General features: G+C 42.6%; 1 protein-coding gene across 11 annotated transcripts in view; it reads right to left on the reverse strand.

The window, feature by feature from the left end:
• The window catches only part of RYR1 (ryanodine receptor 1), a 1,215,008-nt gene that overhangs the window by 550,504 nt on the left and 643,547 nt on the right, over window positions 1-20,957 (reverse strand). For all 11 annotated transcript variants that reach the window (XM_086938669.1, XM_086938668.1, XM_086938662.1 and 8 more), the window contains one exon: window positions 2,819-2,940. In XM_086938669.1, the coding sequence (XP_086794795.1) occupies window positions 2,819-2,940 (122 nt within the window). The remainder of the gene's footprint in view (window positions 1-2,818; window positions 2,941-20,957) is intronic.

Raw genomic sequence — 20,957 nt, forward strand, 5'->3', positions numbered from 1 at the left:
CTGATCCACCGTCTGCATCATAATTGCACCTTTTTAGATTTCAGCAAAAAATAAATTCTATCTCTAACAAATCAAAATTTAACTAAACAGGAAGAGGCACACATGGTTCCGCTTCAGTTGCTGTTTGATGTATTCAGGTGTTAGAATGGGACTAATGAGGTGCATCTTTGCACACACAGAATTATTTAATGTTAAAATTTCAAAATTACAAAATAATACTGCTACAGACTGTGGTGCATTAAGTTGCATAAGAATAAGTTACTTACCATTGGTCATTTTTCTGTTGGATACTCTCTATCTGCAAATGTCTCACCTTCTGACTATCCTAGCTACCAGTCTGGATCTGGAAACTTTTCCAATGCCTTTTATACACTGGCAGGGGGCACTGGCTCCATGTTGGCACTGGAAATTATGGCACAGTGATGTCACTGGATCATAAACACCCACTCCCGGCATCCAGACACCATTCCTATTCTTTTTTTTCCTCACCAGCGAGGCAAGCAGAATGAGTGACAACAATTCTTATGTTGCTGTCTTATAGATTTTCAGCCACAGTTGATGTTGATACTTTCGCCCTTGTATAAAGGGCTCATAGCCCTACCAATGGTTCCCTATTTGCAGCAGCATAGCACATCTTAATACACAAGATGAGCCATTTCAATAGTGTCATTCTGTGTACTGATTTGCTGCATGCTTACTCTATGAAGATTTAGTAGTTAATTTGAAAGTCATTGGTACAGGTGATGTAAAAGCTGACTGTCTTCGTGAGATCCAGCCTGTGCATCCTCTTCTCCTCCTTGGCAGGATGAGGAGTGAGGGTATTGGACTGACCCAGATGGAAAGAGCTCACCCCACTTGACAAAAAAGCAGCTCTGGTTAGAACAATCAACTTGTTATGCAAGAAAATGTAAATGAGGGATGGACATTCTGTGCTTGAAACTCACTGACGCACCTAGTTCTATAAAGACAAGAGTTTTCAACATTAAGAGCCTCAGCTGGCAACTGTGTAGTGATTTGGATGGAGAACCTATCAAACTTAAATGGAGATGGCTGATCTGGAAGGCAGAGAAAAGCTGACAAGGCAGCTAAGTATCCCTTAATGCAACCTACAGCATCCCTTTCCTGTGCAAATAAAAGTGTGAACTTGAGGATGTCTGTCCCAAGGGGATCCACAATGATATCAGCACAACAACTGACACATTTGTTCGACCTTCCACAGTACACAGTACAAAATTTTACTAGAATCATGACTAGCAGACAAAATGACATCCACTACTTCACTGGCAGTTTGAACAAATTTAGGTGCCCGCTCAGTCTTTAGGCATGGAGGTGGAGGTTCTAGAGGATGGGGTGAAGTACCTGCCACACTGACTGTTAGATGAGGGCCACCCAGAAAGGAATTCGGAGAAGGGGCAGAAGAAGAGGTGCAGGAAATCTGCACGCCACACCCTTCTCAGTAATGAGAATGACTTGGGCTCTGTAATGGTGAATCTACCCCAGAAACCGAGGAATGAAAAGTGTTAAAGGAAATGTGTAGTGAAGTGGAAAACTCCACTTCAACCAAATTGCCTTCTCCAAGGCTCCCTGCAACCAATACTGGAGGGCACAGAAGAGCAGGATATTAGTGTTGCTGACAGCGGCATACAGATCCACATGGGCGTTCCAAAGATGAGCTGGATCACCTCCGATTGTAGACACCAAGAATACACCAACCAAATAATTCCTTGTTGCAGAGTCACCAATTATATTTAAAGGGCTTGAAAACAAAGGGGAGAATCTCAGTCTTTATTGTATTAACTCTATTTTATTATGTTTTAAGTACCTCTTCAAACCTTACTACAGGTCCAATGCGGCAATGGTAACCAGGTTTACCAAAAAATCATGGATTTCCATCTTGTGCCCTTTCAAGCAGGCATTCGGTGTAAATTTCATAAGCCTACATGAGATTATGATTTTTCCTTGCGGTACTGGAACAGGATACATACCCAAGTAAGTGAGGGCACAGTGAGTTGCTTGACTTTGGTATTATTTATGGTCAACTGATCACAGACCAATCAAATAGAGCTCACGTTTAACAAAACATCCAAGTGAAAGCCTTAGTCATTGCAAGTGTGTGTCCCTAAGAAGCAACGCCTACCGTTCAATCGCATGAAGCCAAAAAAGAAAATAAATTATTGATAATATAGTGTTTCGGAGACTTCTGCTGTTTCCAAGCACTATAAATAACAGGTGTGACTTTTAACTAATTTAAAGTTATTACATTTGTTGAACCTGGAAGAATGCAACATTAGTTGGTTTTGCACTGATTCAGGCTTATAGCCTGCAGGACACAGTGGTTATCAGTAAGCAGTGCTAGCCTGCCTTGCCATTTTGCATAGCAAATAAAAAATAATCAATGTGTTTGCAGAACAGAAATTGAATACAAATCTTTAGAGGAACATCATATATTCCTTGCCAATAAACAGAACATCACAAAAGGCAGTACTGAACAAACAATTTGATTAGCATTCTGTGGAAAATGTCTTTGATTGTATGCACTAATGGACAACCCAGTGACAAATGGCTCATTCTTTAGGTAAGAAGGTAAGGAGCAGCTCTGCTTGTGGCCAAAGTTAATATGCATAAAAAACATCCCAGCACATAAAAGATACCATGATAGGAGGCACTGCTGATGCTTTGATCTCATTCACACGGAGGTGCCCCTAAAATGTTTTCAGTGGACAGCAACTCATTTCATAATGGTTTCTTTTAGAGGAAAAAAAACTTAACAGCATAGAGTTGGAGAAGTTCCCAGCAATCCTATATTGGCAGTTATTACCTGGCGATCATCTCCTTCTCCTTGTTGGATGCATGTCCTCCACTGCCTAGGAGTTTAGCAGGCGTAGACAGGAAGTACAAGCAGTGGTTCTTAAAATTTTGGTTGATGAGTGGGAGTAGGATCTGTAAATGAAGAACAAGAAATATGTGACAGTCAGTGTAGAGAAAGGAGCAAATTCAATCCTTTGACAAGATATTCTAGAATAATAAAGGGCTGGTCAGGATTTATCTGTACACTCAAATCACCAGCAACATCCAGTAATACCCAAGCACTCAGAGAGAATCATGCTGCAAAGGGGATGGAATAATCTCCTGAAGAGGTGAAATAGACCTTTCTCAAACGCTACAGGGAACACAACTTTATTTGATGGGTGTTCTGCAATGTGTTGAACAGCCAGGTACACACATACACAGCAAGCTGTCACAGTAGTCTTCCATCTGAATATGTTGTATGAGACATGACAACAGATATGAGTGTGCACTTGGATTATAGCCTGCTGCTGAGGGCTTTATTAGTTTTGAAAGGCCCTGAACCCGAGTTATAGGCAGGAGGCACAGGTGGAGAGCCTCTAACAAGCAAGAGGGTCTTTAACAACTGGTACAGCCCAAGGGTGGAGAGGTGTGGTGCAGAGGCCAGGGGAGCTGACTTCGGAGCACAGGGTTCATTGTTCGGGCTCCGGCAGCAGCTCAGCTCAGCACCATGTGACTCTGGGCAATAGCTCACTTAATTTCCACGACAGCCCCCTAGCGCCTTGAGTCCCGTAAGGGTGAATAGTTCGCGCTTTACAAATACGGATTTACATTTACAAGGCAGAAGGGGGACATTCCACCCACCAATGGTAAGATGCTCTAAATTAAAAAGGGAGAAAGATAAAGACAAACATAGGAATGCTGGAACGGAAGGTCTATGTGAGCCATTATTGGCCAAGTCACTCCACTGTCTTCAATGAAGCTGTCAACATTCCAATGATCTAATATAGCCTTATAGCCCGCCGTAGCGGGCTTTACCGGCTATTAAAGGCCTGCTGAATCGTTAAAGGCTTGAGCCGAAGGCGAGGGACTTTAACGAGACAGCGGGACTTTAATTGCCGGTATAGCCCTGCTACGAAGGGCTATAAGGCTATTAAAACATTCTGTCACTAGAGGGCAGAATTTTTTTCGAGAAGCCTTTGTAGAACATTGGAATGTTGCTCTGCGGGCCTTTACCAGCCCGTAGAAGCAGGGAGCACTCCATTGTCTGCAATGGAGCTCCCAACATTCCAATGTTCTAATAAAAGGTATCCCACCTTTAAACAAGGACAGCTAGTCCAGTAAACACAGAAAGGACAAAAGGACCAATTGATGCCCCTTCGCAGTACCTACTTTAACACCTCACTGGGCTGACAAAAGAACAAACAAAAACCTTCAGAAAGTTTGGACTGTAAGAAGTGAGTATATGGGGCATCACACTATGCAACAAATTTCAATCAATGCCCTGCATAAATGAAATGTGTGGAAGGGCTTCTGGCTGCAATGATGACATCAACCAACTCAGTCACCAAAAGAAACATATTAAGTTGCTACCATTCAATTTACATTCACACAGGTGTAGGTTGCAGAGACTGAGATGCAGCACTCTGCCGTGTTGAGGAGAAGGTCTTCAGAAGTGGTAGCCTGAACAGAGGATAAATGCTCAGGCTCAGATGTTCTGGCTACCACACTTTCCAAACCCCAGTTGGGTGCAATAGGAGTTAATTGTGCTTGGTCTTTTCTGATCTACTTCACAACTCGAGGTAGGAGAGGGTGTGGTGGGAATGCAGACAAGAGCGCTTCGTTCCATTTTAAAATCATGAGGAAATGTAATTATTGAGTAAAACTCAATCGGAAGTTTGGCGGCCATATTGAAAAAGGCTGGTGAGTTTAGACGGTGTCACATGATCATAATGATCGTGGAAGGTGATTGTAGTGATCTGAAATACATTGCTCGTTGTAATCTGTTAAAAACCTATGTATATAATCTTACAATTATATGAATATCGTGAACATTTTTTTTTAACTGTTGACTGAAACTCAATCGGAGTTTTGGCGGCCATATTAGTAAAGGCTAGTGAAGCAAGAGGCGACCATAAAAATAATTTTAATAAATAATGCAAGTTCATTAGTTGTGAAGTGGATCATATCATGAAATGAAGTATCGTGTGGGTGTATATTGTGAATAGATTAAATAAAACGAAAAATCAAGATGTAAAATGTTTCCGTAATAACACGTACTCTAATATTAGCGCTGTATACTTTGAAATACTATGCAGAAGCAAAACCGATCAAAATAGGACAATCACAAAAAACAGGATAGTTATATCCTGTCATTCAACCCTTGAAGGTACATGCTACCCAGTTTCCTTATCCAAAAGTATTCTGATCTTAGGCGTTATTTATGGGGATTGATGTTGCTCAGTATAGTTATGGCTTCCAAAATTGTGAATCTTATTTGAGCTATATTATGTCCACTTTCAATTCAGGGGTCGATTTCGATTCGGGAAAAAAAACGTCCATACGATTTGTATCCGGAGCCCTCTCTATACGAATCGTACCTGTCCGTCCGAGTCACATAGTACGATCCGTATTCCGTAAATTCGTCCGAATCGTCACGATCCGTACGTATTGCGAGGTTGAAACCGTGAACCGTACGACTCGTACACATGCCGTACGACCCGACGAGTACAATCCAGACCGGGGTATGAGGACGCGATTCGTACGGTCCACATCAGGTAAGGGCGAGTCGTACGGAAAAGCACACAAACACATAGACACCGTACGGTCCGTATGCCCCATGATCGCAGGGGTATGGTGCGTACCCCTGCGATCATGGGGTGTATGAGCCGTACCCCATGTATGATGGGTGTACGAGCCATACTCCAAATACGATGGGTGTACGAGCCGTACCCCATGTAATATTGGTGTACGAGCCGTACCCCATGTACGATGGGTATACGAGCCATACCCCATGTATGATGGGTGTACGAGCCGTACCCCATATATGATGCATGTACGAGCCGTACCCGATGTACGATTGGTGTACGAGCCGTACCCCATGTACGATGGGTGTACAAGCCGTACCCCATGTACGATGGGTGTACGAGCCATACCCCATATACAATGCGTGAACGAGCCATACCCCATGTACGATGGGTGTACAAGCCGTACCCCATGTACGATGGGTGTACGAGCAATACCCCATATACAATGCGTGTACGAGCCATACCCCATGTACGATGGGTACACCCATCGTACATGGCTTCCAACCCTTCATTGTGTGAGACTGAAGTGTAGAGCGCAGTTACATCTATTGAGCATAACCATACTTCTTCATTGCCAGTTAGGTCGATGGTATACAACATGTTTAAAAATGCGGTGGTGTCGTTTATATGTGTTTGCCAACTTTGTACTATAGGTTGCAGAAACCAATCTAGGTATCGACCTAGAGGTTCTGATAGTGATCCACAGGCTGAGACTATTGGTCTGATTGGTGGAGTGATGGTGTTTTTATGCATTTTTGGGAGCATATAAAATTGTGGTCTACGTGGATACTTTATGTTCAAGAATTTGTACGTTTTTTATGTGATCCACTCCATTTGTAATGCATGATCCAGGATTGTTTTCAATGTCATTTGAAATGTAATAGTAGGATCCTGATCTAATCTCCTGTAGGTGTCAGTGTCTTGCAAATGGGTCCAAACGCTTTTTTCATAGAATTCTGTATTCATAACCACAAGGGCGCCCCCTTTATCTGCTCTTTGTATCGTTATATTAGACATTTCGGTCAGACTTTTTAATGTGCTCCATTAATTTTTCGAAAAGTTTCTTTGTGTCCCACATTTAAAGTTAATTGTTTTAATTTCTGACATGATGACTCTTTCAAATGCGTCTATTGTTGTATGCGATGTCGGAGCACAGAAAGCACTTTTAGCTCTGAACTCTTTAGGATCCTTATCTGTTTTGTTGACTTCGATTGGTTGAATGTTACTGAAGAAATTATTAAGACGCAAGATTCTTAAAAACTTAAAGATTGCTATTTCTGTTTCTTGAGGGTTAGATTGATATGTTGGCACAAATGTTATTCCTTTGTTTAATAATGCTGTTTGCGGTTTGGTTAATTGGATGTTTGATATGTTCATTACTAGGTTGTTTTCTTCTTGCTCCACGTCATTCGCATGGCATTTTCTTCCTCAGTCTCTTTTGTTTTTTTCTTTTTCCCCTCCTGGTTTTTCTATTGGAGCATTGTTGGTTGCCTTCTTTTTTATTAACAAGCCCGGCATAGTATTTCAGAGTATACATCGCTAATATTAGAGTACGTGTTATTATGCAACACTTTTACATCTTGAATTTTCGTTTTATTTAATGTATTCACAATATACACCCACACAATACTTCATTTCATGATATGATCCACTTCACAACTAATGAACTCACATTATTTATTAACATTATTTTTATGGTCGCCTCTTACTTCACTAGCCTTTACTAATATGGCCGCAAACCACCGATTGAGTTTCAGTCAGCAGTTAAAAAAAAATTCACGATATTCATATAATTGTAAGATTATATACATAGGTTTTTAATAGATTACGACGAGCAATGTATTTCAGATCACTACAATCACCTTCCACGATCGATACGATCATGTGACACCGTCGAAACCCACCAGCCTTTTTCAATATGGCCGCCAAACTTCCGATTGAGTTTTACTCAATAATTAAATTTCCTCACGATTTTTTCATAACTGTAAGAATACATATATAGGATGATAATAAATCACGATGAGACATGTATCTCAGAACATTATATATTTTAAACCACTTTCCTCGATTATTACGATCACGTGACACCGTTTAAACCTATCACAGACAGACTACTACCATCACTGATACTATACACAATAAAACGGGCGCAATTTGATACACCTAGTCACATGAACACATCAGCTGGTCATCCCGGAATCTTCGGTAGCGTTTTCATTGAAGTAAGATTCTTGTAACTTGGATTGATTTATTTATTTATTTTTAGCGCAAACTGTTAAATGTATATGTTTGTATTTAGCATCACGTTTACACGCTCGCCGCCACTTAGCGGACCAAATAGTAGCTTTTGCTTACACAGGTAGACACAAGTGTTATTTTACTTCATAGCATCAGACCGCACTCGAAAAACTTTATGCGATTATAATGCAATCCTTACATTCTATGATGTTATGTTTATTAATGTGTAAATATGTGCTTTTCAGTAGTCTAACACAGATGATGTAAATAATTTATTTAGTTAAGACTAGCTCATTAAGTTTTCCGTTTCTTTCCCTATAGACCCCCGATGAAGGGTCAATATCTCGACCCGAAATGCATTGGGTAAATGAAAACACAGCTAATGAAATAATCTAGAAATGATGACATTTATGGATTACGAATAACGTTTGAAACCTGAATTTGAAGGAATAATAAATATTTTTTGAAACATACAAAGAACTGTCTCAACATATGATTAAATGAATGGAAGAATTGATGAAACATTAATGTTCGTGTAAATAGTGCACTCATCCTCTGGAACAGATTCGTCTGCACTATACAGCTTACATTGTGATCAAGTACTTTCAGACAGAGTACTTGGATGGAGTAGCACACCATGAAAATAGATTAAAATACAGAAAACTCTGCTCAATGCGAGTACACTGAAGAACCAGAATTTAAATAGCTCCAGAAGATGAGCCAGGAGTGTCCAACACCCAAGACTCTGCTTCTGAGCATGCCCAGGAGGAATCTGAAAATCCCTTACTGGAGAACTCCAACCGCCCCCCACACACACACACGGGGAACAGTACTGAGGGTACAGAGTAAGGCCTTAGGTAGGTGACCCTTTATTCCTCCTGGGAGGGTTCAGAGATTTCAGGGGAGGTCCAGGTCCTCCTCAGTCAATTCAACCTCCTGTAACACTTCCATAGGGACCTCCATCTCTAGCAAGAAAGAGGACTCCTTACGAAGAGAATACCATCTGCTGAAGCGTGAGGGAGCCAAGTTCAGAATCAGGAAGGACCAGTTGGCTCTAGACAAGGAGACCCTAGGCGTTCAGCGGGCTAGGAAGAATTTGGGATTAGGATCCCATGGTGGCAACACTAGTGAAACTAGAGTTGGGGAGCACCCCTTTGACACTGGGAACTTGAGCAGGATAGTCCCTCCTTACCTGGAGGGTGATGACATCCACAAGTGGATTACTGCTTTAGAGAGGGCCTGTAAATTTCCGAAGGTTCCTCGGAGACAGTGGGCAGCTATCCTGTGGCTCTCCTTTGCTACCAAAGATAGAGACAAACTCTTGAGTGTACAGGAAGAAGATGCAGACTATTACAAAGTCTTGAAGAGTATCCTCATCGGTGGGTTTGGTTAACCATTGAACAATACAGGGTTAGGTTTAGGGACACACAGAAGGGACACACTCAAGACTGAGTAGATTTTGGAGACCGTGCTATTAAGGCTCTGGAAGTAATGTGCATGAATATGAAGGACTGTACAAATTACTAGCAAGGGAGCACATCCTTAATAACTGTCAAAATCAGCAACTGCACCAGTACCTGGTAGACTCAGATCGGACCTCTCCCCAAAAATTGGGAAAGAAGGCAAACAAGTGGATCTACACCAGGGTGAAACAGAAGTCTCATGGTGGTGGAGGTGACGGAAGAAGCAAGATTCTTCTAAGGCCCAAGAGAAAGGTGGGGAGAAAGCTAAAGACGAGTCTTCTGAAGCTCCTCAAAAATCTTTCTCTGGGGTTAGGTCCAAATCCTCTTCTTCTTCTAACAAGAAACCTTGGTTCTATTTGTGTAAAGTAAAAAGGCCATAGGACAAAGGATGCCAATTGCTCTATGTCTAGAGCCAGTACTACTACTAATACTACTACTACTAAAACTCCTAGTGCCCCTTGCAATTGCTCTGTTAGTAGTAATGCCCCCAGTAGGTGTCCCACGCTTTCACTGGCCCTACATGTCTGAGGATACCAAGGAGTTTTATCGCTCACATGTCACCTGCCAAGCCAGTAGTAAGTCAGATGGCACTACAAAGGCCCTCTTAATCCCACTATCAGTGGTTGGGGTAACATTGAGAGGGAAGGGATGGACATTGTAGGCCCGTAAACCTTCTAACAGCATTTGGCCATAGCTATATCCTAGTGGTGGTGGACCATGCCACTAGCTATGCAGAAGCTATTCCCCTTAGGACCACTATAGCTCCTGTTGTGGCAGGGGCCCTCCTGGGAATATTTTCCAGAGTTAGGATTCCTTAGGAGGTCTTTTCAGTCAGAGGTACTTGTCTAGCTACATCACTGCCATGTGGAAAGAGTGTGGTGTTAACTATAGGTTTACCACACCCTACAATTCAGAGGGCAATGGGCTTGTTGAAAGGTTCAACAAGACCTTCAAAGGTATGATCGTTGGACTCACAGAAAAGCTGAGGCGAAAATGGGATGTCTTACCACCTTGCCTTATCTTTACCTACAGAGAGGTTGAGCAGAAGGGTGTGGGCTACAGCCCATTTAAACTTATGTTTGGACATCCAGTTAGGGTTAGGGGCCCATTATGTCTAGTTAAAGAAGGATGAGACAACCTCTCAATCCTTCTAAACAGGATATCGTGGACTATGTACTGGGCCTGCGTTCTCGTATGGATGACTACATGAAGAAAGCCAACAAAACTCATGAGGCCAGCCAGGAGCTTCAGAAAGCTTGGCATGACCAAAAGGCTGTACAGCCAGGACAGAAAGTGCGGGGTTTGGAGCCTGTGGCCCCAGCAACTCTCCAAGACAAATGGGGTGGCCCCACACTATATTGGAAAAGAAAGGTGAGGCCACCTATTTGGCTGACCTAACATTGCTTGGGAGCCAATTGAAGATCTTCCTCAACATCTTCAGGGTGTAGAAGCAGGAGGCAGTGACAGCACTGACTTATGTGGTCTTGTCCGGTTTGCTGTCAATGATCATTGGGTTCCATGGGTGTGGGTCCGAGTTCAGGCAGCCACCAGTTGGACTCCCAAGGTGAGGTGTTCTTGCCGAAGATCACTACTTCTGTGTTGTCGGTGTTGAGCTTGAGATCGCTGGCTTTCATTAATTTAGGGGCTTCAGTCATGCAAGGAGTAAACTTGTTACTTGTGTTGGTGATCTTATCCAAGAGGAAGAGTGTTATTTGCGTGTCATCGGCATAGGGGGAGATGTTGACGTCATGTGCACAGATGACGTTGGCTAGAGGGATCATGCATGCTTTGAAGAGGGTGTGGCTGAGCAATGAACCTTGAGGCAGTCCGCAGATCAGGTTGCAGACTTCCAAGGAGTAAGGTGCTAGACTGACATTTTGTATTCTATCTGTTATGAAGGAGCAGGCGCCTGATGAGGATGTGAGACTGTGTGAAATGATGCAGAGAGGTCTAGTAGAACGAGGGTTGCCATGTCTTCTCTGTCAAGGAACATGCAGATGTCATCTGTGGCTATTTCTGTTCTGTGGTTGGGCCTGAATGAGGAAAGCATGGTGTCAAAGACCTGATGGTTGCTTAGGTATGGCTGAAGGGAGAGAGGTCTGTAGTAGGAAAGCATGACTGGATCAAGGGATGGTTTCTTGAGCAGAAGCATGATGGTGGAATTTTTCCAGGTGTACAGGAATCATGCTGAGTCAATGGAGGCGTTGAGGGTGGGTGTTAGTACTTTTTTGATTGGTAAGAGTCCTTTGGTGAAGGCCTGGTGGGTACAAGGGTCAGATGGGGCCCTAAAGTGGATGATATTTATATACAGGACTATCCATTGTGATGTGCTCCACTTCTGCACCACCTTGCCATTTTTTCCTGCAGAGAATCCCACAAAGAGCTGATCGTCCTTGAGATGATCCTTAGTACTATTGGTGTAAAAGCTCAGTGCTCTCTTGGAGTGCAAGCTATGAAGTCTCCCTTTGTCTTTCAAGGAATGAGGAGAAGCAAAGAATGTCATAAGAATGATAGCTTGACTGACATGAAAAAGTGTCACTACCTTCAGCAGAAACGCAGATCAAGTTCTATACAACAGTTTGTCTGGAAAAAAGGTGGTATAAGGAAGACAGACCAGAAAACTCTACAGCTCACTCATGTGACGCATTGATTTAAATTGAGATGAGACAATGTGGTTTTCAAAGAAAAAGGGGCGTAATCTAAAGGGTTACACATTAGGAAGGTGGAGAATTAAATTTAAGTCCCACTGTGGCATCAAAAAGAGTTTTTGGCTGAAAGTCAACAGATTCAGCATCGCAATCAAAGTTCTGAGATGGACCATGGATCTAGCGGTGGTCCTGTGATGGACTTGATGGTCTAACTGGCACCAACAGCTAACACGCTCAAGGTATCCAGATGGAGAGCCTGTCTGCTGTGTGGGGCTCAAAAGCGGGTCAGGGTTAGTCAGCAAGGATCCAATGAGTGGAAGCATGGCGTTGTGGAACTCTTTGATCTTTTTCAGACAGCTCCAGAAACTCTGGTTGTGCCAGAATAAGTTGTGATAGGCTCCAATGTTGATCGACTTTGGGAGAGCAAGATGTATGGGGCCGGCCCCATGCCATTTCAGGAGAATTTGAGTGGCTGGGAGGGGCCAAGTCCGCTTGGATTTCTTGTGAATTTACTTCAACTTACCCAACAACTTTGATCGAGTTAAAGATCGACCTCTGGAATTACCCCTGCAGCGTCTGGATCTGCAACAGGACCAAGACCGAACTTTTGACATGGACCAGTATCTTTACTGGGTCTTTCAGTGCTAGGCGATGTAAAGTTTCACCTTAAGGTCTCATATGGCCTTTGCATTCATTGAAGCGCAATCACTGCAGGCCTTAGAGCCTTGATCCAACTCCAGGCACCACAGCCAAATATGATGAGATCTGCCGCAGTGTTTTTTTTCTGACAGTCTTTAGAAGGTGTAAAAAGTGTCATTTTGGAAGGTCACATTTCCCTTGCACACTGAAAATTTAAAAGAGGTAAGGGCCTGAAAGAGATGAGAACAGGGGTGGCTCCTCCACTAGGACGGAGGAGCATCGCCCCACTGCTTTCTTGCAGTGTGAGAAGCAGAAACATAAAATGGTAATAAGCAGAAGAGTTTGGTTGGGGGTGGGTGGGTCTGCTCTAGGGCAGGGGAGGAGTGGCTTGCCCACTGCTGAGGGCGCTGACTGTTTGGTCGGCCCTCCGGGGCCACCCAAATGAGTCATGTGCACTCTGCCCTTTCTCCATGTAGGCTGCAAAGCAGCCTACATGGAGAAAATGGTCTCCCCATAGGTGCCTGGCTGGGTGCTGTCCCGACCAATCACAACGCTGACATTACAGTGTTGTGATTGGCTTAGGGGAGGGAGGCTGCCTGCTTCCTGTTCCTGCCGGAGGCAGGACAGCAGCAGAGCAGGTCAGGTGCAGAGACGAAGAGGGACCCGGGAAGGTAAGTTTACTTTATTTTTTAAATGAACCCCCCATGCGACCCCCAACACCTGCGAGTCATGCCGACTGTGACTGGGTGAGAAGCAGCTACACATTGGCGTTTGGTGGTATGGAATGAAAGGAACTGATGTCACTGCATGGGAGTGGTGCACAATGGTGTAAGTGCGGAGCTGCACCCAGAGTTACTTCTGATTCTGGATCCAGTCTGAGGCTTGGAGAATATTCAAAAGTGAGCAATCTGTAGCTAGAAGTCTATATCTCCTAATCATTGCAACATTGCTGCAACACTTATTGTGCCACCCTTAGGGGCCCTGTACCCTGACACCCACACACTGCCCTTGCAGGCTGAGTGTCTAAGTACAGAACTAAACAGAGAGTCGACATGGCACACATCTGTGTCCCATTCCCAAAGGCTCACTGCCCTGGCATCCATCCGTCACCCCTCTAGCTAGGTTCCCCATGCCAGTGGTGTGGGCACAGGTGCATGAGCCCTGTGCCCCTACAGTACCCAGGGCAATTCCTGGGCACTGTAAGTGCAGTGCTGCCATTAAGAGTATATGGTGCTGGGAGGTCGTCATTACGAACTCAACAGCACCATGATGGCTTCACTGAAGACTGAGAAGTTTGATATCAAACTTCACAGCATATTAAACCAGCACTGATGCCAGTGTGGGATTTAATGTAAAATGCACGACAGAGGGCATCTTAGAGATGCCCCCTGAAACCTAACCAACTCCCAGTGTCCTGTCTCTGTGGCTGCCGAGGCCGCCACCACCAGACAAGTTTCTGGACCCCTGGGTCGAGAGCCTGCCGCTCTCGGGGGCCTGAAACAATGCACATCCTGGGACTAGGTGCCAAGCCTCCTCCCCCAGGATGGGCAGGAGAAGCTTCAAAGGCATACGCCTTTGTGAGCTTCTCCAGGTCACTCGCTGTACTCAGCAACGGGCCCCCGCCGGTTCTGACCCCCACTCTGGCAGGAAGAACGGCGGGAAACCCTAAGTCAGGGTAGGGGGTGTGCCAGCCTATGCCAACCCCACCCCTCAGGTGAGAGAGGCGAGGTGCAGCACGACTCCGGGCTCCGGCCATCTTGAAGATGGGGAGCCCTGCCCAATCACAGCTAGGCTCCTGCTCCGCACCCACAGGAGAGGAGCAGGCTAGGGGGTGTACCCACCCCATGGCAGGGACCCATTGGTCCCTGCCCGTGCCGTACCTGTAACGCCCCTAAATTTAGTATGTAGGGGCACCCTGAAACTTCCTTCCGCAGACCCCAATTGCAACAAGAAGAAGATCAAGAAATAAGAAGGCCGGCCGTGCAGCTACTAACAAAAGGACGACGCCCACTGACTTGGCCCCAAAATTCTACAGGCCTGTTGATCCTTGAACCTGCTCCTGCGAAACTCCGGCGTCTCCTGCGGACAGCAACCTTGAAAACCCCGGAGAACCTGCCTGCCTTGAACCCTCCAAGAGACTGGGACTCCCACGAGCAGTGGTTCTGCTCAAACAGCAATACCCCTGGTACCAGCCAGGAACCGCAAATCCAGCCCACTCTGCACCTGCCGAGCCTGGCCTGTGCTGGAGTGAACCAAGACCACGAGGACGTCCCCCCAGCGACTGGGACCCAAAATCCAGTGCCCAAAGACCCGCCTCAACGAACCAGACGACGCCTGCAGCCTCAGAACCAGGGACCCCTCCAACTAAGTCCAGCTGATGGTAAGATTTCCCGACGCCAAAAGACACCCCTGCACCCGTGGCCCTGGGGTCCCCTAGACTTTCCTTTGGGGTACCTACCTCTTCTCCAAGATCCCAACTTACCTCTCGAAGTGGTGGTCGCACCGGAAGAATCTCCGTCCCACCCTTTGTTCACTGTTTAACTTTCCCATTGCATAACATTGAGCGCCCGACAGCTCAAAAGCACCCTGCACCCAGCCACCCAAGTGCCGCTGGAAGTGCAACTACTACTATACTCTACTTCCCCACTTGCCCTGAGTAAATGACCAGGAATTCAGTTCCCACAGCCACGTGGCCTGCTTGCTTGCAGTCACCAACCAAGGCCCCCTACCCTCCATTGCATTGCATTGAGACTAGTCTCTCTGCACCCGGCTGCCCCTGTGCCGCTGAGGGTGTAACTACTGTACCTTTCCGACCCTGTGAGACCCCTGAGTCTTTGCCTAGAACCTTAAATCCACCAGTCGAGTACTTACCTAAAAGCTGATAACTCACTTTTCTTCCATAGGTTAACATTGAATGGTTTTCACTCGAAATTTCTTCTAAGTGTGGAGTATTGAAACTTCAAAATATTCATCTAAAATCAGCCGACTAACGAATTCCGAATTACTCACCTCTGATCAGGAGAGAGGCCAGTACTGCACCTATTAGCCCAGTACTGAACCGCAAAAGTAATCCTAACTGTTCTTACCCGTATCCTGAAATTTATTCCATAGGAAACCATTGACTGTTATCCTGTGAAATTTCTTGTCGATTTTTGCAAACTAGAAATATTCTTTAAAAATCATACCTACTATCAAAACGTAATTACTTACCTGTCTTAGGTAGAGGTCCCAGTGCTGAACTTAGGAGTCCAGTACTGGATTACAAAAGTAACGAGAACCTACTTTACCTGTGACTTGAATTTCCTTCCGTAGGATAACATTGTAGGATAACATTGCTTGGTTGTCACTGAAAAGTTTCTAATTGTCAACTTTGAAAATACATTTAAATTCTTTACAAATCACAACTGTAACCATAACGCTTCTACTTAACTGTTTACAGCTTATGTCCCGAGACTGAATCCAGGATCCAGTCCTGTGGGCAGAAAAGTAATCCTGCATTTATGTAGAAAAACCCATTGAGCTCAATGTTAAATTGTGTTTGAAATTGTGTTGCCTATTGCAACCACTGTAGCTACTGTACTTACAAAGTCTATTGCCTTTTTGCAAAGTAATTACCTAAAGTCACTCATATTGAGAAACGTATATTTCCATACCTGTTGGTTCTAAAATAAAACAACTATATCTTTTGATATAAAACAAGTGGCCTAGAGTTCAGTTCTTGAGTGTGTGAAACCTTTTGCTGACTGAGTGTGTACAACAAATGCTTTACACTGCCCTCTGATACTGCCTCACTGCTCGACCAAGCTACCACTTTGGAGAGTAAGGTTATATCTAACTTTAAACTCTGTCATACCTCTGGGGACTGAAGATTCTATACACACTGTACCTTACTTTGGTCCAGTATATATAGAGCCACTTTCTTACAAGTACCCAAGAGAAATCGCTACAAAAGCCATGACCCTTTAAGTCAGCTTATCCAAACTTTCAAGAAAGCTGACAGGTCTAAGTCTAGCTACAATTCTAGAAGTCATGTGAGCTAAAATAGCCACTACCCTATACCACAGATCTGAAATTCGCTTGTGGAAGCTCAGTGCTGCGCTGAACCAACATGTAACGAAGATCAATAAAACAGTGCCTCAGCTGCCAAAAATCTTGTCTGCAGCCCAGATCCGATTGGAGCTTGGCCTTTTCAGCCATCAAACGTTACGTGCTGGTTTCTTCTTTAACCTATACCACAAGATGAGACAGGCTAGAGGTGGCTCCCTGGAATCCCTGTTATGGACAGACATCAGTTCCAATGGACCGTTTTTTTAATGACTGTATGTTGCAATTGTCAGCAAGAGAACTGTAGGACCTAAACTAAGTGAAAAGGCTTTTAAACTAAGTATAAAGAAACAAATCCAACTCTGTTCATATTCAGAAGACAGAGCAATTCTAGCCATAGGCAAGCATACATGGGCTGTGATCAACTCATATCAGCCGGCTTCCCCTTCGTTATATCTGGCTTGCACATAGTCTCTGCACCTAAAACTAAGATTAATGGCGCTCAGACTAGGCGAGTGGTACTTTTTTGAAACTCTTAGCTCAGTGGCGGCGCCATCAGAGGACATTAAATGCACGGGCTGTGGCACGTCAGACGAATCTTTGGAGCATGTATTATGCATCTGCCCAAAGTTGACGGGATCGTGCATAATAAAACTAAGGCCCAAGTGGAATAAATTAGGAGCATCATAGTGGCATTAAATCCAGATAACACAGCCCTAAATAGTTGTTTGACCAAATTCATTAATATCGCCTCAGCAGGTTCAGAACCCTAAAGAACAAGTTACTTACCATCGGTAACAATATATCTGTAAGAGACATATATTAGTTATGGATTCCTTTTCGTAGAATTATCCCCAGGCGTCAGACTGGGTCCGGAGAATTGTTTGTTCAGCAGTACCCCTGCGCGCTGGTAGGTGGCGTCAGTCGACTCCTAGTTCGCCGTTGAAGTCGTGATCACCAGAATGACGTTGCGGTATCTACTTAGACACTTCCACTGCACGCTGACGTCAGTTCTTTACACATTCCACGCCAGAAGCGCTGAGCCATGCAAGATATTGACCACTGGTGCATAAAACTAGGGCCCTGAAAGGGAGTTCCTCACTCTAGGAGTCAGTTCACAGAACTGGGAGGATGGGTGGAGCAGGAAAGAATCCATAACTAATATATGTCTCTTACAGATATTCATTACCCAAGGTCAGTAAATTATTCATCTGAGACTATTAGTTATGGATTCCTTACCTTAGAATACCAGCAATACCAACCCCGGAGGGGGGTCTGAAAACCAAGTTCACACCAGGAAGTCCTGAAGAACGGAGCGGCCAAAGAAGCTGTCTCTCTGGACTTGGCTGCCCAGGCATTAATATTTAGTGAACGTGTGCAAAGAAGCCCACTAGGCTGCCAGGCAGATACCTGACATAATATAGAATACCAAAATATAGACTTACCAAATTATCGTTGACAAAATAGAGAATGCAAAAATATCAAATTCCTATCTACAAACAGGTAAGTAGAAACATATCAAATCAAAAATATCGTTGTAAAAAATATAGTTAGTCAAAATATCGAATTTTTTAAAATGTCTTTAAAGTAATTTAAAATTAATGAAATAATAAATATAATTAACTAAAACATACTTAAAAATACTCAAATAACCTTAAAATTAATAAATAAATAATTTAAGAAAAAAATAAAATAAACATACAATTAAATTTTTTAATACATATATATATATATATATATATATATATATATATATATATATATATATTAATGTAATATTAATAAAAAAATATACAATATTTTTACCGTAGGATAGCGGGAGGGTAAAATTTAATATTACCACTCCAGTGAGTGCAACAGTAGGGAAAGCGTTGGATAGCGTAGAGGTAATAATTACTATTCCCACTCCAGTGAGTGCAACAGTAGGGAAAGCGTTGGATAGCGGGAGGGTAAACATGACTATTCCCACTCCAGAGAGTGCAACAGTAGGGAAAGCGTTGGATAGCGTAGGGGTAAAAATTACTATTCCGACTCCAGAGAGTGCAACAGTGAGGAAAGCGTTGGATAGCTAGGGGTAAAAATCACTATTCCCACTCCAGTGAGTGCAACAGCAGGGAAAGTGTTGGATAGCGGGAGGGTAAACATTACTATTCCCACTCCAGACAGTTCAACAGTAGGGAAAGCGTTGGATAGCGCAGGGGTAAAAAATACTATTCCCACTCCAGAGAGTGCAACAGTAGGGAAAGCGTTGGATAGCGGGAGGGTAAAAATTACTATTCCTACTCCAGAGAGTGCAACAGTAGGGAAAGCGTTGGATAGCAGGAGGGTAAAAATTACTATTCCCACTCCAGAGAGTGCAACAGTAAGGAAAGCGTTGGATAGCGTAGGGGTAAAAAATACTATTCCCACTCCAGAGAGTGCAACAGTAGGGAAAGCGTTGGATAGCGGGAGGGTAAAAATGACTATTCCCACTCCAGAGAGTGCAAGAGTAGGGAAAGTAATGATTTAATATATTAATAAAAATAAATTAAATATCAATACCAATAAAACATTAATTAAAATTAATTACCGATGTAATATTATGTAATAATTAATTAATTAAAAATACAAACAAATAGTTGTTATTACAAATTAATTACCTATTCATAATTAATTTATAACTAATTAATTTTCAATGACAAAAACTAATTCATAATACAAATTAATACCAATTAATAATTAACAGTAAATTAATTATCAATACACAAAAAGTATTTTTAATATGAAATTAATTACAATTACATTACTTTCCACCCTATTCCCCTATAAACCTATAACCCGCTAGAGGAAATAAATTATTAAAAATATCATAATTATCAAATAATTAATCAAATGAATTACCAATAATACAAATGAATTAACAATTAAAATTAATTAACAATAAATTAAAAATCAATACCAATAAATAAAAAAAAGTATTTACTTAATTACAATTAAATTACTTCCCATCCTATTCCCCTATAAACCCGCTGCGGAAAATAAATTAAGAATATTAACATAATTATCAATTAATAAAAATTAATTACCAAATAATACAAATTAATTACAATTAAAAATGAATTAACAATAAATTCAAAATGAATATCAATAAATAAGTAAAAATATTTAATTAATTACAATTAAATTACTTCCCACCCTATTCCCCTATAAACCCACAACCTGCTACAGAACTAAAAAGCAAAATTAAATTAAAAATAACTAATAATTGCTAAAAATATTATTTAATTTAATATAATTAAATTACTTCCCACCCTAGTCCCCTATAAACCCACAACCCGCTACAGAATTAAATTACGCAAAAATTAAATAACATGAAATTCATTATTTAAAATAAATTAAACATACATTACTAAATAATATACACTTTTCACACATATCCTAACATACAAAACACTTTAAAAAAATTGGATATTATTAAAAATTCGATATACTTAAATGCCTATATTATATACTTAGATTATTTTGACTTCTATATTTTGACAATCGATATTATATTACTTACCTTCAATTCGATATTTTTAACCACTATATTGTGTCCATTCGATATTTTGTCCATTTTATATTTTTACTTAGATATTATGGCCATTCTATTTTTTTTATCTCAATATTATGTCTAGTTATCCTGCCAGGAAGATGTCATGAAGGGGAAATCTACATCTCAAAGCAGTAGTGGCTGCCGTTGCTGTGGTGGAATGGGCACTCAACCCAGCTGGAGGTTCCTTTTTCACCATGGAATAACAAATTTTAATGCATAGAATGACCCATCAAGAGATGGTTCGTTTTAGCACGACCCAACCTTCCTTGAGACCCACATAGTCAACAAAGAGTTGATCGTCCACCCGGAATTGTTTTGCGCAATCTAGATAAAATGAAAGCTCACGTTTTGGATCCAGACCATGGAGCCTCTCCTCCTCTTGAGAAGGGTGCGTGTGTGTGGGAAGAAGGTGGGCAAAGTGATAGTCTTTCCTATGTGGAAAGAGGTAACCTTTTTGGGGAGAAATGAAGGTCTAGTGCGAAGGACAACCTTGTCCGGATGAACAGCCACAAACTGAGGTTTAAAAGAAAGAGCCTGAAGCTCACTCACCCTGTGAGCAGAGGTAATAGCAACCAAAAAGGCAGTTTTGAGGGTCAATAGTCTGAGAGGACAATTATGTTGTGGTTCAAAAGGAGTACACTTGGGGGTCGATTCCGATTGGGGAAAAAAAACGTCCGTACGATTTGTATCCGGCCATCCGAGTCGCGTAGTACGATCCGTATTCTGTGAATCCGTCCGAATCGTCGCCATCCATACG

The sequence above is a fragment of the Lissotriton vulgaris genome, chromosome 9 (genome assembly GCF_964263255.1).
Source record: "Lissotriton vulgaris chromosome 9, aLisVul1.2, whole genome shotgun sequence".
In the NCBI taxonomy this organism is placed as follows: Eukaryota; Metazoa; Chordata; class Amphibia; order Caudata; family Salamandridae; genus Lissotriton; species Lissotriton vulgaris.